This window comes from Mustela lutreola, chromosome 1 (genome assembly GCF_030435805.1).
Source record: "Mustela lutreola isolate mMusLut2 chromosome 1, mMusLut2.pri, whole genome shotgun sequence".
In the NCBI taxonomy this organism is placed as follows: Eukaryota; Metazoa; Chordata; class Mammalia; order Carnivora; family Mustelidae; genus Mustela; species Mustela lutreola.
This window is the reverse complement of record NC_081290.1, coordinates 218,054,895-218,074,557: the sequence shown is the minus strand read 5'-3', so window position 1 is coordinate 218,074,557 and position 19,663 is coordinate 218,054,895. Positions and strand designations below refer to the sequence as shown.

Here is a 19,663-nt window from a genome sequence, read left to right as displayed (position 1 = left end):
TGAAGCGTCCGCCTCTTGGTCTCCGCTCAGGTCATGATCTCAGGGCCGTGTGACTGAGCACTCACTGAGCACGGAGTCGGCTTGGGACTCTCTCCCCCTCCCTCTGCTCCTCCCGCTTGTGCTCTCTCTTTTTCAAATAAATAAAAACAAACAACCACATCTGTACCTAAAAATCAAAATTATCTCCCTCAAGTTTTTTAAAGTTTTTCTGTTTCTTTGAGTTAGTGTTCCTCTGTAGATTCTTTTCTTCCTTAAAAGAAAAAAAAAATCTCCCAAGCCCCTCCTCTACTCCCATAGAGCTTGTTATTAATAGAACATGTCTCAACTGCCTCCTCACAGCAAACAGTTATCTTACGATTTGAATTTAGAAAAGGAAGACTTGAGTAATAACTAATATTTACATACTCCTTTCTATGTTCCAAGCACTGTTTACATGCTCTACATAATAGGAAGGCCTTTAATCCTCAGAGAACTCAATGAAGTAGCTACGTATATCCCTTACTATTCAAGGCTATCCAGTCCCTGGCTTTCATGCTTGGAGGTCAAACAGAGGTCAGTGAGCAAGGCTGCCTGGCTGGGAAACTGAGTTATCTGAATCTACTTCAGTTTCCCCACTTGGGACGGTGAAAGACTTGAGTTTAAGGAAAGCAAACAATGGTGCCCCAAAGCGCAAATCTATTTGGTTCCTCGGTTGCAACAGCAGGGTTTAGAGGGAGAGGTCACAAAGGGAGGGTTATCTATCCAGTTCTCTCTGGTTCACAGCTCAGGCACCTGAAAAACAGGTGGGTTAAGGAAAACTGCCTCAGGCCTTATGCTAATATGAGGCAGAGCCAGAAAGGTGATCCAGGCACTAGGCACCCAAGTCACCCAAGTCAATGCCATGCTTGTGGCTTCACCGCCCAGCTAAAACTTCACTTTCCTTTTTGGACGGCGGTGTCTCCACATGTACAATGCCGTTCTCCTGGATAGGTCTTTGGGGAGTTTAGCCAGAGTTCCCATTCCACTTTTTTTGCAGAGCTCAATCCGTCAACAGTGATTAAATGTTCTATTAACACCACTATAAACAAGTCTGAGATTACGAAATTTGTTTTTTCTACAGTTTAAGAGTTTAATCACAGGTCTTTAGGAACAGTGACGTTCCATTCAGTCGCCATCTTTAATGAATTCTGCCACGGGGGATGAAGCAGTGATCTCTATCATTTAGAAACCGGAAAAGCAGACTTCCAGAGCAGATAAATGCAGGTTGAAGTGCAGTGGATTCTCGGTCTCGGTAATCCCTCTCATAATGTCAGGAAAGTTAGGGTCCCCGAGAACCACGGCTTGTCAACTAATCACACTTGTGAGAATTGCTCCCCATCGCCAGTTAAGTTCCCACCTCTATGTAGTCTTTCAATTTTTGCTGAAGTATTTTACGAATGACACCAGCAATGATTTCCTTAAGAGTTCATCCCAGATTCTCATGAAATTATGCAAAACCATGGGTTCCCTCTATCTTCATGACTTACTCTCTTTGGGGTCAGCAGACAGCTGTGCAGGTAGAAATCCAGAGGATAAGCTCCTGTTTTCCTGTTAAATAATACCTTATCGGTTAACCTGACAGGTAATATCTCTATAAGTTCTAGTGAAAAATAAATCCATGCTTGGTTTCAAAGTCAATTTACACTTTCACAATAGCAACAAGGCAGGCAAGGAATAAAGCCAAGACTAAGAGAGCATTCATAGCTCCTTGGAGGCCTTCCACATGACAAACGTGCTGGCTCTGCACAGCATTCAGTGTCTGCTTTTGAGTCACCATGAGGGAGAGAGTCAAAGGTATGGGGCCGGGGCAAGGACATCCCAGAAGCCACACCTTACACACGGGGCATACTCTTGCAAGGAGAGAAAAGACGTCATTGTAGTGAATTTCAATACAAAAAGCCTATGAGGTTTCGGACAAAACTCTGACGCTTAACGTCAAAGTGGAAATTTCCAAGTGTACACCTAGTATCTCTGGTCATTTTAGATTTTCTGGTCGAAAATGCTGAGACTCAGTGTATAGGGCGCTCAGGGAGAACTGGCTTTAGATCTTGGTTCTAACCAGACCCAGTCATTACCATTTGGTGACCTGACTGAATCACTTGCCCTTTTCTAAGCTAGGCATTCTTTCCATGCAGAGAGAAGAACAGATCCCATGAGCTCTATGGCTCCTACGGGTTCCAAGAGGCTTGTGGGTTTTGCTTATGTTTTTGAACTCTGATCACCCAATCTGCCTGATTGTCACATCATTTCTAATAGATGCTATCTGTTTAACTCAGCAAAGAGGTTTCATATCACTGTGAAATATCCCTTGGAGATCTCAAAGATCTGTCCCAATCTAAACTGTTAACTTCCCACTAATGAGGCTGTAAATCTCACCCAGGGAAGGCTGACCAATACTTCCAGAGGCAAGATAAGCCAAAAGTTTAACCAACCCAGTTTCATCAAAACTCATTTCTCCCTTTGGCCTCTGGCTTATCAAATATCCAGGGGATAATTTTAGGCTAACTAGTCATTATTTGAGTATGCTCCTTAGCATAAAGGTCCATAGTTGTTGTTGTTGTTGTTGTTTTTTCAGTTGAAATATACTCACATTCTTTGTTTTTAAAGTACCATAGATAATAACCATGAATCTAACTGAACGGTCAGTGGTGAAAACTGTTAAGCATGTATATATATTTTGTAATCTGTATCACCTGAACACTTACAGAAAAAAACTTTTAAAAAATGTAATAATCATTGCCATATTTTCTTGCAATTTTTATTTTAAAGATTTTATTTGAGAGAGAGCGCGCGCATGTACTCCTGAGCAGGAGGGTGGGTGTGGGTCATGGGGGCTGGGGAGGAAAGCAGAGGGGAAGCAGACTCCTTCCTGAGTGTGGAGCCCAACCTGGGGCTCAATTCCAGGACCCTGAGATCATGACCTGAACCGAAGGCAGATGCTCAGCCGAGGGACGCAGGCGCCAGGCTCTTGTGATTTTTACAATTTAAAAGTAAGTCTGTGTTCTCACAAAGGCTTGGGAAAAATGTAACATGTTTGACTTACACATGATTAACAAAATCCTGCGTTTTGTTACTGCAGAGCTGTCAAGTAGGCCAGAGGTCAGTTCAAATTAAAGGCAGTTTTAATTTTAAAGGCCACAATCTTGATAGGCATCTACCTGGAATCCCTGAAAGTGCTGCTCTAAGGGGCTCCCGTCTGGGAACGGACCCCTCCCCCCACCGCCCGTGGCGAGCGGGGAGGGCCGGGAGCGCCCCCTACAGCTGCGGAATCGGCGTGGCGGCCATGGCGATGCTCTCGATGGCGCACTCGTCGGTTCCTCTGCGGATCCGGAAGTACCCGTTCTCCCCCCAGCTGGCGCCCCAGCTGTTCTTTACAATCCAGTAATCCATGCCAGAGGCCGCGTCGGTGCCGTAGCCCACCAGCAGAACGGCATGATTCGTCAGCTCGAAAGGGTTGAAAGGGTCCCGCAGGCCCGTGTGGTAATAGATCCCCGAGCGGTAGTGGAAGAAGTCATCGTAGACTTGAAAAGCGACGGCCATGGGCCCGTGGTGGACCAGCTCGAGCTTCATCAGGGCCTCGTTGCAGGCCCCGTAGAAACCGCCCACGTAGTGGTACTCCGAGGAGTAGTGGCGGGGACAGTCCTTCTTGGGTTTGCAGGGCGAATCCGCGGCCTTGTAGGGGAAGCAGGCCTCTTCCACCAGCCCGAAGTCTTGGGCGTACTTTCCTGCGATGAGGTACGGGAAGCCACCTTCACAGCCTGAGGAGGAATACCACACACACTGGTCACCCCTCCGTTAGAGAGCGGCACGGAAGAAATGGTCCCTTTCTTTTCTACTCCATCGATCCTGTTACACTCGGGAGCCGTTCCTAGCTTAAATGCTACTGGGTCCACTGCCCACAGCCCTCTACGTACCTGTCCTCTCATCGCCAGTTATCTGGCATCTGGGCTGGAAGGAACTATAGCCTAGTGCTTAGGTGGGAAGGCTCTGAAGCCTGACCATGCAGGTTCAAATCCTAAACTGTGGAAGAATTTCACTTCTCTGTCCCTCTGTTGACTTGTTTGTAAAATACAGATAGGAAGAGAACTTTCCTTGTGGGAGTAAATTAGTTACTTCATGTGAAACCACGAAAAGTTGGCCACTCTTGTCATGATTAAATAGCCAGACACCACAACATGGCTCTTCCTGAAGGAATTCTGCTCTGACCACCACCTGCAAAGAAGCTCTAAATCAGGTTCCCATCACCCTCCTCCAGTCCTGGCCATATTGTACACATCCCTAAGCCTGGATTTTTTCTTCAACGTTCCTTTGATTATTTAATTTCTACTTTCCTCACTTCAGTCTAAGCGTCATGAGGGTAAGGACTGTCTTTGATACTCAGTCCCCAGGGCCTAGAAGTCACCTTGGTGGTAGTTTTGTAAATATTTCAGAAAGACTAAAAGGTCCAATGACAAAGAATCATTCCTAAGCAGTTTCATTTCATAATAGCCAAATCTGGGGATGACAGCAGAAAACTTTACGACGAGAATGTTTTGCTCTAAATCAATGGCAGCTGGGCTTTCTACACCGTCACCCGAGGCCTGTTCTGGAAGCCAAGTACACATCTGTCACTCTCCCCTAGAGAGAAACCAGTGTTAGCGTGGCTGTAGTATGAATTCGGATTCAGAGTGAAAGTTTAGTTGGAACTGAAAATCTAATATTTAGAATCTATGTGGCCTTCAAAATGTTATAGAACAACTTCACATCTGTCCCGGCTCTGTAAATAGGGCTATAAATAGGACTGTCTACTTCTCAGGGTTTTGAGCCTTGTTGGATAACGTACATAAACGGCCCCGAAGAGCTGGTGCTCACTCAGTACAGAGTAACTACTGACATTTTGCTGAATGGTGCAGTGAATTCCATGAGAAGCACTTGTTAGTAAGTGAGAAGGCCTGAACTCCAGAACTTGCACCCAGGCACTCTGACTGTAGACACTGTGCTCTGTGCCACACCATCCTTTTACCTTTGTCGACCATGGCCAGATACACCCAGGTAAATAGCGCCTGAAATACGACACTCACCTTGCGCATATTGGCTGCAAGAGACCACCTCCTGAGGGCTCAAGATCGGGGTCTGCGTGTTGTTGGTTAGTATACGGATTCGCGCTTCCAGCATTCCCATCGAAGCAAATGCGTAGCAGCTTCCACATGATGCTGGTGATCAAAAGCAAATACATGTAACCTAAGGGAACTTTGAAGCACTTACAAAGAAACATGGACACATCTAGAAATCCGAAGGGAGAGATGCAGTTAATATATTTATACTGAGTTCTGCTGCTGTTGTTCATAAGGATCAGTCCAATACAGACGATTCAATCGATAAATACTATTAACCTCATAGCAAAACATAAAGATCTCAGCTTTTTCACCGAAAGGCAAATGTTATGACATGGGGCTTTCCTTGAGACTATTTAGGAGGCAAAACAAAACAAAATGAAATCCAAAACACTCCCCTAGTCTCTGCAAAGCATTTGACAGTATTCTTGACAATGAAATTATATAGGTCTATAGCACATGGAGCCTCTCAGTTGAGAGAACCCTTTGGAGGGATATACGTGAGCTGAGCTTTCCAGTATCTCAAGAGCAGCATTTTCTTTTTCTTTTTTAAAGATTTATTTATTTATTTGAGAGAGAGCATGACGAGCACGCACACAGGGCAGAGAGGGCCAGAGGTGGAGGGAGAAGCAGGCTCTCTGCTAAGCACAGAGCCCGATGTAGGGCTCGATCCCAGGAGCCTGGGATCATAGCCTGAGCCAAAGGCAGACACTTAATCAATGAACCACCCAGGTGCCCCTAGTGATGCCTTTTTAGATACAATACAATCTTCTAATGCAGACTGTGTTCTTTTCAGTTTATAGGTCTGCATCTACTTTAAACAATCTTTACATTTTCTTCCCCATCATCTTGTCACTAAATAGGCCAAAGTTAACTGGCACATTTTGTTTTTAGAACCATCCAAGTAACACTATCCTTGGAACCCCGCTTTCAAACGACAGAGTGTCAAAGAACTAGATTAGCGAGAGTAAACTGACAAAGCCAGTGTTCCTTTCATGAGTCTGCTAATAAATAACATCCCAGGAATCTGGAAATGGTCCCATTTTGATTATCCGGCATTCCTGGGCCACAGCGGCCACAGAAATAATCACTCTTGATACTAAACACAGAACTCTTCTCATCAGACCATCCAGCACTGTGAGAGGGCTAGGCCATGTGTCCATCCAAGAACTCAGTATGCTGTTAACAGAGACACCATGGGAATGAGGTAAGGAGATGACCTTCCTCAAGCCAGTGATGTTCTCAGAAGAATCTGTCAGTTGCCAAGAAAATTAATGCCTCTCTTCAGTTAAGGCTGGAATACAGATTTTAAAAGGTCTATTATCCCTTAAGAATACTACAGCTTAAAAAAGAATAAAGGGGATCTGGGGCGCCTGGGTGGCTCAGTGGGTTAAAGCCTCTGCCTTCTGCTCAGGTCATGATCCCAGAGTCCTGGGATCAAGCTCCACATTGGGCTCTCTGATCCGTGGGGATTCCTCCTCTTTCTCTCTCTCTGCCTTGCCTCTCTGCCTACTTGTGATCTCTGTCTGTAAAAATAAATAAAATCTGAAAAAGAAAACAAAAGAGTAAGGGGATCTGACTCATTCAGAGGTCTGTGGTGAATACATTTATTTCCACCACCTCAAACAGGTAATGTTATTTTTACACGGTTTAAGTGTTTTCAGCTATAGCTTCCCACAACAGAGAACACACTGAGCTAAGAAGAAGGAGTCAGGAGTTTTCTCCATCCTCAGCCTGTCTCTCAGCCGTGTGGCCCTGGGTAAGTCACTGGACCTTCCTGGCATTTCTTTTTATCTTGTGTATAAAATGAACAGCATGGAATAGACAGGGTTAAGGTCTCTGCATTCCAGTACTCATGGTACAGGTGGTATTTAGAACAAGGCTTAAATGAACTAGAGTTTAGACAGTAGGAAAACACTACACTTCCTAACTAATATGACCTGAGAGACATTCCCCCCTCTCTCTTGAAGATACAATAGTAAATAAAGACAGCATAGCGCAGAGAAGAACTCAGAAAGTCCAAGCCTTCCAATTTCCTAGCTTCTCCTCCCTCTCAAACTTGGAAGAAATCCAGCTACATGGCTGGTGCTTAAAGCTGCTTTCAAGTGTAAAGGTAAGACCTCATTTGTCCTGCCAATATTTCTTCTTTTCATTATCTTGATCTACTCTCTGAATACAGAAAAGTTGTGAATTCCCTTCACTTGGGTAATTCTGAATTCTGAGTGTTCTAGAATGCTGGTGTTCCTGAAGTCAGTGGAAATTTCCAAGTAGCCCTGTTTTTAAGAAGAGAAAATAACTAATATTTTCCCCAACCTTAAGTAAAGAAAATTAATAGGAAGTCAAAAGGGGAACCTTAAAAATTGCCCATGTCAGTACAAACCATATTTACAGCACTCAAACAATATGGGATATCAGAGATAATAGCTTTTGCCAAACTACAAGAAAAGCAGTGTCAAAGAATTTGGCTTTAAAGAGTCTAATTTCTACCCCTTGCAAAACACCCCCCCACCCCCAGATTATTGTCTTGTCACCAGTCAGCTGTATCTTTTAGGAAGTAAGTGGAACTAAACTTCTCTTTTGGCCATCTCCCATGCCCCCGATGGATTTTAAAAACTCTCTGTGAAGTAGTTACCCTTTGGTTATTTTAGTACTTTGCTTGCAGATCTTGCGAAATGGCAAGTCCCTAGGCCAAGAGCCATGCCACAGTACTCTTTATATCCCTAGCCATTTAAAAAAAAAAAAATCTTAACAGATGTTAGATGCTCTATAAATACTCTATAATACAGCAAAAGCAACCATGCATCAGGCCTTCAACAATCAACACTTGACATACATTATATACTTAATCCTGTCAGAGAGGTATAGGGAATGCTTGATGACAGTAAATTTTAATCCTCTCTTAATATCCCTTTAATTTCACTTTCCATTCATTCCTCAATTTACCTTCAAAGTTCTCTCATTTCCTAACCCCCCTTTCCAAAAAAGCCCTCCCCGGGAAAGGAAAGGTAGGGAAGAATGTTCAGGATCCACATATTCTCTCGAGTGGAAGAGTCCCAGAAGAATGTGTAGAAGCAAAAGCAAAGAGTCGAGTCTGATGTCCTCTGTAGGACAGGAACGTGATTGGCTGGGCTCTAAGACCTGCTTGAAGCTCCGCCCACTCAGAACACTTGGCAAGAACTCACTGAGCATGGAGCTGAAGGGCTTGTGGTGACTGCTGAGGAGTGAGAGGGGCTGATTATCACTGAGTATCTAGGGAAGGGGAAGGACAATTTATCTTTGGGTGCTATTAATTTATACTCCTCTCAGGAGACACTAATCAGAATGTTTCTAGACAATAAATACTACATCTATTTTATAGTAACAAATCAGTCATGCATACTATAATTATCTTCAAAATGAGCTGAGAAGCAATAAACCTGAGTATGGCATAAATGATCCTCCATGTGATTGTTGGCTAAAATTTAGGATAACAGGATAATTTGCTAGTGAGTACTATTAGAGGAAGAGTTATTAAATCTATTCATATTGGATCAAATTTCCAGAAATAATGGGTAAAATGCAACAAGAGTGACACTTTTGGTAAATCTGGGCTGTGTAAAGCCTCCATTCAGGAAGCGGGGTTAATACTTACCATCATGTGTCATGTTCTGACAGAAAGTGAATTAAAAATGTCCTTACACAGTTCAAAAAATCTACTTTACCAGAAAAAAAAATTGAAAGGATGCATTTTTCTGGGCTCTTACAGTAATTAAAACTAAATGATGGGGGGGGAGAGGTGGAGAGTGGGTGGACAAGTAGCAAAGAAGGATTCCACCAAACCACTTGTAGGAGGAAGACCAATTTTAACTCTAGGTGAACCTTTGTTTCTACATGAGTCTCTCCTGCGAGAGAGGGCAGAGTTTGTCTTACCTATTACTGATTAATTTCATTAGCTAGCTAGAACATATTTTGAGAAGGATGCCCAAGAATGCTGGGTTCTGCTGGAGAGCTTATCTATTATCCAGGTCTGTCATGGATACAAAAGAAGAGGTGGCCACTGGCCACGTACGTTATATTTCTTTACTAAAGTGGATCATGCCTGTTGCATCTCTGTATGCCCTGAATCTACCCAAGAGCCTGGCACATAGTAAATGTCCAATAAACACTTCCAAATGAATAAATGAAAAATCAGTCTTTTTTACCTTGGTTTCGAACAGGAGTAACAAAATTGATACCATGAACATTTCTCCAATCCCACGATGCTGGCAAATGTAACATCTTCTCATTTATGTCAGCGGTCAGTGGTGCAGGTTTGGGCCTGGGATGGAAATACACATCAGACTTCAATATAGAGTCTTTTTTGAGGATAACTTCCTAACCTTTAATTCCATGACTTTAGCTACCTGGCTGCCTAGAATCTAGATTCTGGCCTAAAGAGCACGTGTCCCATCAGAGTTTCCATTACACATGTCCATTATGCAATCTATCAATTACACCACTAAGCTGTGTCAATGGCTTTTATTATCTGTGTCTTTTTCAGGATCCATTATCTTTCTTCTATGAAATGACACTGGTTCTGTACATCACGGAGAGGCTACTGCTAGTATGCTTAAATAACTGCATTTTCTTAAACAGATTTTGACCAAGAAAGTAGACACATGGGACGTTAAAGATGGCCTTTGAAGGATACAGAGAAAAGAGAGGAGTGAGGCAGGTGGAAAAGAAGGGAAAGTCTCAGGATAAAGTAGACTGACCAGCTCCTTCAACAACAGACCAAAATGCTTCATCAGTATCGAAGTGTAGCCTATACAATGTAGTTGGAAAGTAAGACCCGAAAAGCAGAGTTGCCTGGAACAATAGATAGACACATTGTCTGGAAATGAGAAAATTGTCCTACAAGCTTCTTCGTATTAGTAATTTAAGACAAATAGCATTCCAGCTCTAGACATGCTAGATTTCTTGGGAGCTTTCCAAGTCTGCTAAATGACTTCATTGTTCCATGTCTTTGTGCTGCTACTCCTTTTATCTAAAATGCCTGTTGCCGGGTGCCTGGGTGGCTCAGTGGGTTAAGCCGCTGCCTTCGGCTCAGGTCATGATCTCAGGGTTCTGGGATCGAGTCCCGCGTCAGGCTCTCTGCTCAGCGGGGAGCCTGCTTCCTCCTCTCTCTCTCTGCCTGCCTCTCTGCCTACTTGTAATCTCTCTCTGTCAAATAGATAAATAAAATCTTTAAAAAAAATAAAATAAAAAATAAAATAAAATAAAATGCCTGTTGCCCACTGCTTAGAAGAAATCCCTTTAGGGGTTTTTCTCTGATTTCTAATTTAAGGACTACTCCCAGAGCAGCCCCTCATCACCAGACCCCAAGTAAAACTCACTGCTCTTCTCTTTCAACTCTTTAGTTAGGACACTACTATTATACCCTGATAATATGTATCTTTCTGATACTGTAACTACTTGAATTTCTCATTCAACTTGGCATTGCCAGACTGCACTATTCCAATGTTTCAGTGGTTATCCTGTACTTTAGACCAGATTCCAATTTAGTCACTGGTAAAGATTATTTCTGGACTTCTTTGTGTCCTCTGTAAGTACTCCCAAGGAGCTCCCTTCTGCACATGCTTCTTTTAGAGAGGATGTTAAGTCAAGGCTAGGACACAATGGAAGGGAGAGGAAATAAAGGGAGAGAAATAAGAATCACATATTAATAGCCATCATAACCTTGAGAATTATTAAAAATAGACAGCACATTCCATACAGAAATGTCAACTTTTCACTAAAATATTAACTAAGCCAGGACACTGCTGGAAGCTGTATGTGACACAGAGATGAACATGAGATGGTCTTTGACCATATGAAGGTCAGCATTAAGAGACATGAAACAGAGCAATCACAATCACAAATACAAAGAAGTTGTATTATCATAAAATATACAACTTGGATAGTACCCATGGAATAACCAAGGTACTTAAAAAAGCTATGCACCATGAAAACTGTATATATAGGGCAGGGGAAAAATCAAACCAAGAAACAAATATTGGATACTTCCTTCAAGATTTGTAAGTAAACATTAGGGTATGAACAACTTTTGGAAGGAAATAAATAGTTTCTGTGATTTCACACTGAGAGCCCAAAAGATTTGATCAATCAACAGATATTAACTAATTGTCTTGTATATACTTAGGAATACACTATGTAATTTGAAAGATAAAAAAGGAATAGAAATTTGGCAGCAAAATGTAATTTCAGAGCAGGTATTTATCTTAGGGTCATACTGACCTCCTACAAGTGATTTCACCACTTACTAGCTGTGTGACATTTGTCAAAGAGTTTAACATCACAAAACTCCAACTGACTCCTACTAAAATGGGTATAATCACCTATACCTCAGAAGATTATTATAAAAGCTCAACGTAGTAATGATTAACAAGTGCTTAGAATACTTCCTGTCTCTGCAAATCCTTAATAGAGTAAGCTCTTATGATGGTAACTACCACTATCATCATCCGTGTCAGTAACAGGACTAAACATGATGCAGATACATTTATTTAAGTGACCATCTGGCCCAAAGCAGGCACTCAAATGTTAACTTGCTTCTTCCTGGCATCCTATAAGGCTGGGTGTTTGCCTGTCAAGATACAGACAGACAAAACCAACAATGTGACAATCGATCTCAATGATGTGAAAACAAAGAGTGAAAGAGGAACTGGTGAGACAAGAAGACTGCCAACATTACTGGTACACTACACATTACAGGCTCTTCCTTTGGCTCTAGATTTCTTAAGAATCTGGTGAAAGCATTACTCTACATTCTACATTATTCTACACTTCTGGCAGTCTCAATGACTCTATAAACCTCAAGTTAAGAATCTCTGAGTGATTCTATTATGTCACTGGATTCTTCTAAAAGAACTAATTCATGTACAAAAATGCTACCAAAAACCAAGTAGCCAGACCACAATGTCTACTTTGGTATTTCCCATTTCACTCAGTTCTACCTCCTACCGTTAAACTTCTGAATGGAGCCTTAGCCTTAAAAGCAGCCCTGCAGGAAGCTAGCCTTTCTCTAAAACAAAGATGGTTGGGTGGAGGGACAGAATCATCAAACATAAAAGCAGCATGGCCCATGAGGCATGGCCATGCAATTGTGTCTGAGGCTCAGATCTTTCATGTGGGAGCTCTGGGACCCATAGGCTCAAGTGCTGACACTTCTTCCTCTCATGCTCCTTTGGATTTTCACTGAACAGTTCTCGACTTCCTGTCTCACATATGCACAGTAGAACTCTGTCACTTTAGCAAACCTGAGAAGGGACACAGCATGCTCCCTTCCCTAATTTCCATTAACCAGAGCGTCTCATGGACTAGAAATTCCTTAGAACACACTTTAATACTGTAGGAGATTCTTTTGAGAAAGGGGCAGAATAATGAGAGAATGCTATCAGTTGTGACAGGAAAATTCTCCATATAGCCTAGTAGTTGAAAAATGTCAAAGCATTAGGATTATTAGTCTGCAAATGAAAAAGTGAGAAATGCATTTTAGTTAATTAACCAATTAGTGGTCTGTTCAAATAAAATCTGAACCAAAAACTCTATAGATGTTAAGGAAATGATCATTGTATTCTCTGAAAACTGGAGAATGTTTCAATATACTAAGAGAGAAAATAACCGACCTACATAATTTATTGAGTCCCACTGACTCCCTATTGGTTTCCAGTTCTCTGCCCTTCAGTTATACCAATTTCTTCTCCTGGAACAAAGTATGGCATCACAGGAATATCCTTGGTCATTTAACCCATGTTAAGGGACCACATATCCTGGTATATATAGTTTGGAGGAAATTTTTAAAAATCTGCCAAATTCCTGACTCTATAAATTCGAAGTATATTTGATTCAATCTCCTTAAGAAAGAAGTAAGCTATGGGGTGTGTAAGCTACAGATGGGAAGTGTCACTTCTGGCTGAGGGTAGCTAATAGAGATAAATTGATATAGAAGAAGCCATTTTTTTTTGCTGGCCCTTCTAACAAAGAGGTTTTGAGATTTTTATAGGTGACAAATCTGAGTTATTACAGGCTAGCTCGTGAGGGATACTTGAAGCAAAGGGAACAGCATGAATGGAGGTAACTTGAAAGCAAAGATTTCGGTAATTGTGTCATATTGTTTGAAAACGGGCCATGGTACTAAATATAGGCATAGTCACATTTAGATGGCTTTGGTTACCAGTAAATGTATTAAGAGATAACAGGTAGTGATGCAACCATAGCTGGATACAGGAAGATGAAACTGGCATTTCAGAGAAGGGCTGAGAATGGGGCCCGGGAGGGGAAGAGACCCAAGAGATAGCACTAGAGAGACAGGAGGTGGGAGGCTGATCATAATGCAGCAGAGAAATGATCAAACCCTACACCAGCATGTAGAAAATGGCCAGGGAATGATGGAAGTGGCAGATGTTGTGAAAGCAAGACCCATAAACAGGACTCGGAGAGCACCAGAAAACCTATGGAAAGGAGAGGGAGAGAGAACAAAGATAACCTAAAAAAGATTAGGCTTTCATGGCCAACAGAATGGTGGGCAAACCAGGGAGAGCAAGATGAAAGGGAGGGTGACCTTCAACACAAATACCTTCATTAGCAATACAGGGATATATGCTTTATTACCTGGGCATTCTCCAGCTACTCCGGCCACCGCCTCTCCTCATCATGTCTCTCAGGGTCAGTGTCTCATATTCCATGTATCTGGTTGCAGTCCAAGACTTCTGCATGGTATTGATCGCTTTCACAAACTCATCGTTATACTTGTAGAGCCTATGAGAGCTGCCAACAAAAATAAGGTAGCCTCAGTTATCCTCTTTATTGATGTAATTAGACTCCATTAAAAGAGGTACCCTTATGCTCTGGACCTTAAGTGGAATGTGTAATCATCTTTTAGGAAGGCATTTTTTTTGTAATGTACCTGAACCACTTTATTCAAATCTATAAAATAATCTTTATTTTATATTTTTAGTATAAAAATCCATAAGCTAAGTGCACCTCACTGCAGAGAGAGACATGATACTGAATTTCCAAGGCAGTCAATGGTATAGTCAAACATCACATGTTCAGAACACAAAATTTAGATAAACTGAAATGATCAGATAAAATAATCAAACTTCAGTAAACAAAAACCGAACTAAAACAAAAACTGATCCCTGAAATATTCTTTAAAAAAAACATATTTTATTTATTTATTTGACAGAGAGAGACAGTGAGAGAGTGAACATAAACAAAGGGCAGAGGGGCAGGGAGAATCATGCAGAGCCCGACTTGGGGCTCAATCCCAGGACCCAAGGATCATGACCTGAACTGAAGGTAGACACTTAACAACTGAGCCACCCAGGTGCCCCAGATCCCTGAAATATTCCTAACCCTCATGAAACTTCACTGGTCTCAAGTCATTTTGTAGTGAGGCATTCAGAGTATGACCCCATTAACCCAGCTCAAGAATCCTTGGGAGCCATGAGTAACTGCATCATCCTCTCTAGCATTAAATTTTACCAATTTTTTTAATCAAAAAATCCCCTTAATCTGGCTCTAAATTTATCAGGCTTCTGAAATGCATCCCACTCCTTGCTCCTCATATTTTAAACAAACCGTTGTTTATAGTAGTTTCTGTTGATATCTTTTGTTCAAACAAAAATCGGTTTTTCTGGTACCAAAGCAAATTTGAGTTTGGTTCATACATGGAGAGACAACCTATGAGGAGGGTCCAAAAAGCACCCTTCACTTTTGCCTGAGGAGGTGCACAGCCTGGAATTGGAATATCACCTATAAAAATAAAAATTCAATATGTATGTATAAGGATGGTCAATGAAACACTTTAATAATAGCAATACATTATAAATACCCTAGGGGTGCCTGAGTGGCTTAGTGGGTTTAAGTATCACTCTTCACGTCAGGTCATGATCCCAGGGTCCTGGGATTGAGCCCAGCATTGGTCTCCCTGCTCAGCAGGGAGTCTGCTTCTTCCTCTGCTTCTGCCCCTGCTCACTACTCGTTCCTTTTCTCTCTTTCTCTCTCTCTAAAATAAATAAATAAAATCTTTAAAAAAATGATAAATAACCTAATAAGCATCTGAAGATAAGGAATGATTAAAGAAATAATGGTACTTCATTTACTACATAGTTTATTCAATGAAACTGTATAGAAATCATTTAGCGTGTGAATATTAAGGGAAACCACACTAAAACGGGAGTAGGGAGGTTGGCAGGGAGCTTTCATGCCCTACTACTGGTCATCAACTGTGAATCCAACAGGAAGATAGGGACCTTGCATGTGAACACCATCTACTACCAGTAAGAGGAACAGCCCAGCCTAAAGAGATTTCCACATCACAGCCAATGAGAAGCCATGATACTTTCACCTCCTGGTTTACTCCAGTGGACTTTTTGTTCATAGAGCCTTCCCAACCCTTCCTTTCTTCTATAAAAGAGCCTGCTTCTCCTTCGTTTTGCCGCCTTGCCTACAGTTTTTGCTGTAGCTTGCCTGTCCCAGTTGAGGTTCCCTGCTATTCCCTAATAAAACCATCTTTTGCTGGTAAAATAATTGGTAGTTTTAATGTTAACAAGTGATATGGAAGAGTGTTCAAACTTTATTAAATAATAAGGCAAGTTATCAAAGTTTAGATAGAATTAATCGCTTTTTATGAAAATACACTTATATTCTAAATACATTTTTGCAAATGCCAAAAATGGTACGTCTGAGTTGACAATGTAGGATCACTACCTTTCCTCACCTTCTATAATTTCTACAATTTACCTTTCTTTTTTTTTGTTTTAAAGATTTTATTTATTTATTTGACAGAGAGAGATCATAAGTAGGCAGAGAGGCAGGCAGAGAGAGAGGAGGAAGCAGGCTTCCTGCAGAGCAGAGAGCCCAATGCAGGGCTCGATCCCAGGACCCTGAGACTATAACCTGAGCCGAAGACAGAGGCTCAACCCCTTGAGCCACCCAGGTGCCCCTAAAATTTACCTTTCTAACATTGTAATAATGATAATAAAAGGAGATGATGGCAGAAACTGTGTATCATGTACATATAACATGGCAAACATTATTACCGTATGGTGCAAAAAATATATTACTACATGGAACCTGGGTTTATAACCTTGTTACTCAAACTTGGTTCTTGAGTTCCATATTAGCAGCTGTACCTGGAAGCCCTCTAAGTATCCAGTCCAAACCACCTAAGTCAGAATCTATGTTGTAACAAGATTCCCAGATGATTCAAAGTACCACTAAAATTTGAGAAGCACTGGTTTCCCTGTTATCAAATGCCTGGATATAGATACAAATAAATCTAGCACAAAAAGCATGTTTACAAAGCAAAAAGATTGGGGGAGTTGATTAGTCACACAATTCAAACCCGCATCAAACTTATGTGCCAGGTGGCAGGAATGACAGAATATACAACATTATTTCTACTAAGGAAGGGTCTATTACTTAGGCGTAACTCATTATCCAAGACTTCCCAATTATCCAAAGCAAGACACACCTAATCTGAGTAAATTTAGCCAACTTTTCTTTCTCTTTTTATTTAGATGTTCACCAAGGAAGTATTCTGATACAGTCAAAAAACCTGGGAGCACTGAAGACAGTAAGAAACATGTGGAACTACATGCAGAATGTTTGTGTGTTTTTATCAAAGTTCTTCCTTTCTTGGTGCAAAGTGTGGAACCAGAGAGGCACCTTCACTGAAGAGATTTTAAAACTGCCCTAATCATATTTCTGACAACACTCCTACAACAACAAAAACAAGTTGTAGTTGTTTGTCTCTTTAGACGTGGGGGTAAAATTTTAAATTGTAAATGTGTATTTTTAAGTATTTTCTACTGATGAGTCACTACTGATTTTGACGTATTCAAGAAGCAGAATTCAGTCCTACTTCCCTTGCTTTATCGCTGATAGCTGGCAACCATCAGACACAGACATGTGCATTGTAATAATGACAAGCTAGGTCCCAAACACTGATTTTCAATGTTTAAGATCCAAGGATACTGAAAATAATGTACTTTACTATGGGATGACAGATCATTGAGAGCTGAAAGGGACCTTGAAGGGAATTTAGTCCCCAGTGTTCATTTTATAGATGATCTAACAAACACAGGTTCTGAGCTGGTGCTGGTGGTAGTTTCTTCATAAAATGAGGCAACGTTTGAAATAATCAAGAAGAGCACATTAGTACATAAAATCTCCTAAATGGTGGGGTGAAAAGTGAACAGTTTAATAAGAAATGCATTGTTCAAGGATCAAGCCAAGCAATTAAAAAGATAAATTCAAAATGGAGGGGATGTATTAGTTTAGATCTTGGTGCGTACTTTTCCATACAAGTACAACATGTCCTCTTTAAACCCATGCCCCCAACCTCTCTACAACAGAATCATTCATTGCCAGAATGACCTGGCTTAGGAGGATTTATTCATATGTACTTTCAGTGGATTTCATAAACTAAATGAAACAGAAAAAGTTGCTACCATTAATATCCATTTGTCTTCTCCTTCCAAGTGAATAAAATCTGAAATCTCTTGTTTGTATGGTTCAGTTACTTAAACTGGACCTTACTTAACAAGAATATTAGCTACTTGTTTTATGTTGAATTGTGTCCTTCCAGAATTCACAGCTTTAAGCCCTAACCTCCAGTACCTCTGAAAGTGACTATATGTGGAGATATGAACTTTACTAGGGAAATTATGGTAAAATGAGGTTGTATGGGCAGTCCCAACCCTGATTAAGATTGGGTGTGCTTAAGAGAAAAAGAGAGGACACAGAGAGAGGGTGGCAGTGTAAGGACACTGAAAGAAAGTGGCCGTGTCAAGTCAGGGACAGCGGCTTCCCAAGAAACCAAACCTGCTGACACTGATCTTGGACTTGTAGCCTCCAGAACTGTGAGAAAATAAATTTCTGTTGCTTAAGCCACTCAGTCTGGGGTCCTTAGTTAAGGTAGCCCTAGCAAACTACTACACTCTATGAATACTAAGAATTTTTATTTCACTTACTCGCTGTCTTGTGTAAAATTTATTTCAATTAGTATCACCAACATTTGTTGCGACATAAACGTATGTATCTATGAGAGTTCTACAACATGTTATCACATGGCAATAATAAAATGATTTTTCTTTATTAGTCACTGCAATTCTATGGTCTCTTATACAAATTTCCTTTAAAGCCACCATTAGTCCATTACTTTGGGAGTGCTATGGAGAAAAACACTTTCTCCTCTCAGTTCCATTACTCAACACCAGGGAGGTTTTACAGAATATGGCTTCTGTTTCTAAGCCAAATAAACTTTATGTAATCAAAATAAAAATTTCCAAGAACTAACCTGGACACATACTTCTACATACTCTACAGCAAAATTAAATGTATCTCCCACTGATGACAACTCACTTTTCCCGGAGCCTCCCAGAATCGGCTGTGTTCACCTTCACCTTCTCAGGGGTACTTCCCACCTTGGTCCCAGTGAAACAAGCCCAGTTCCGGCCCAGCACATCATGCACCCATCCGGGCAGGGTCTCATTGCAGTAACTGGTTACAGTGTGACCCTCTTCTTTATACTGCAATTAAATCAGGGGAGGAAACGTCAAGTGAATCAATGATCCTCTCGTAGGTCCATTTCCCTGGCTCCCGTTCAGTCAAGAAGCTCCTTTTTTCATCTTGGGAACCAGACTCTGCCAACCAAAATAAAAACTTCACCCTGAGAGGTTACATTCTGCGAATTAGCTAGAAAAGGATGAGAAATAAACTTTTCTATGATTACCATCGCTGAGTGCCAAATAAAATTTACATATGAAAACATTTCTGGGAATCAAAAGCAGGGGAAGAAACATTTTTAGAGCATCTGCCACATTCCAGGCATTTTACAAAAGTTCCCTCCTTCAATCTTCACAGGAAGCCTATGAGGAAGGAGGCTTCAATAACCTCATTTTACCAGCCAGCAAGTAGAAGTCCAGCTCAGAGAGGCTATGGAGCTCCTAAGGAAACAGAGCCGTGAAGGGGCAGAAACAAAATTCTGCTCAGGCCCTCAGACTATACCCTCTTCTACTCACAAACTATGGACTCCAGCAAAGGACAAAACAAAGAGCAAAACATTTCCACACATAAAATCTTTTCTTCTGTCAACCTCACAATTAAGTAGGACATTCTGATTATGGGGGAGCTAAGAGAAACCTGATGATTAAATATTCTCTCCATTTAATGACACGAATATGGCCCTTTGTCTCATCGCAAAGTTCATACTGAAAAACACCTACAAAGGAGAGATCTGGGACTTGAACTCATAGTTAGGCTCCAGAGCTTACAACCCCTCAAGTGATAATATCTCCTCAAGGAAGAGGGACATAATATGCAGAATGAGAGAACAGTGTGGGAGGAAGGAAACAAATCAGGCTCCACTTCAATGAGGGGGGACTTGGGCCCATGGCAGGCATTGATTTAATCTAACAGAACAAAAGCCCAAAAGCAGCCAGACAACCAAACAAACTGGCATGGCAGTCAGCTGTGTTGTAATACTTTCCAAAAGTCCACAGTAGGTTATTTTTGGTTCACAG

At 41.3% G+C, this 19,663-nt stretch overlaps 1 protein-coding gene across 1 annotated transcript in view; it reads right to left on the bottom strand.

The window, feature by feature from the left end:
* Positions 1-2,760: 2,760 nt before the first annotated feature.
* The window catches only part of CTSC (cathepsin C), a 35,686-nt gene continuing 18,783 nt past the window's right edge, over positions 2,761-19,663 (bottom strand). The window contains exons 3-7 of the mRNA XM_059186970.1: positions 18,504-18,670; positions 13,743-13,898; positions 9,293-9,408; positions 5,079-5,210; positions 2,761-3,776 (exon numbers count right to left, since the gene is read on the bottom strand). Of these exons, the coding sequence (XP_059042953.1) occupies positions 3,274-3,776; positions 5,079-5,210; positions 9,293-9,408; positions 13,743-13,898; positions 18,504-18,670 (1,074 nt within the window). The 3' untranslated portion in view covers positions 2,761-3,273. The remainder of the gene's footprint in view (positions 3,777-5,078; positions 5,211-9,292; positions 9,409-13,742; positions 13,899-18,503; positions 18,671-19,663) is intronic.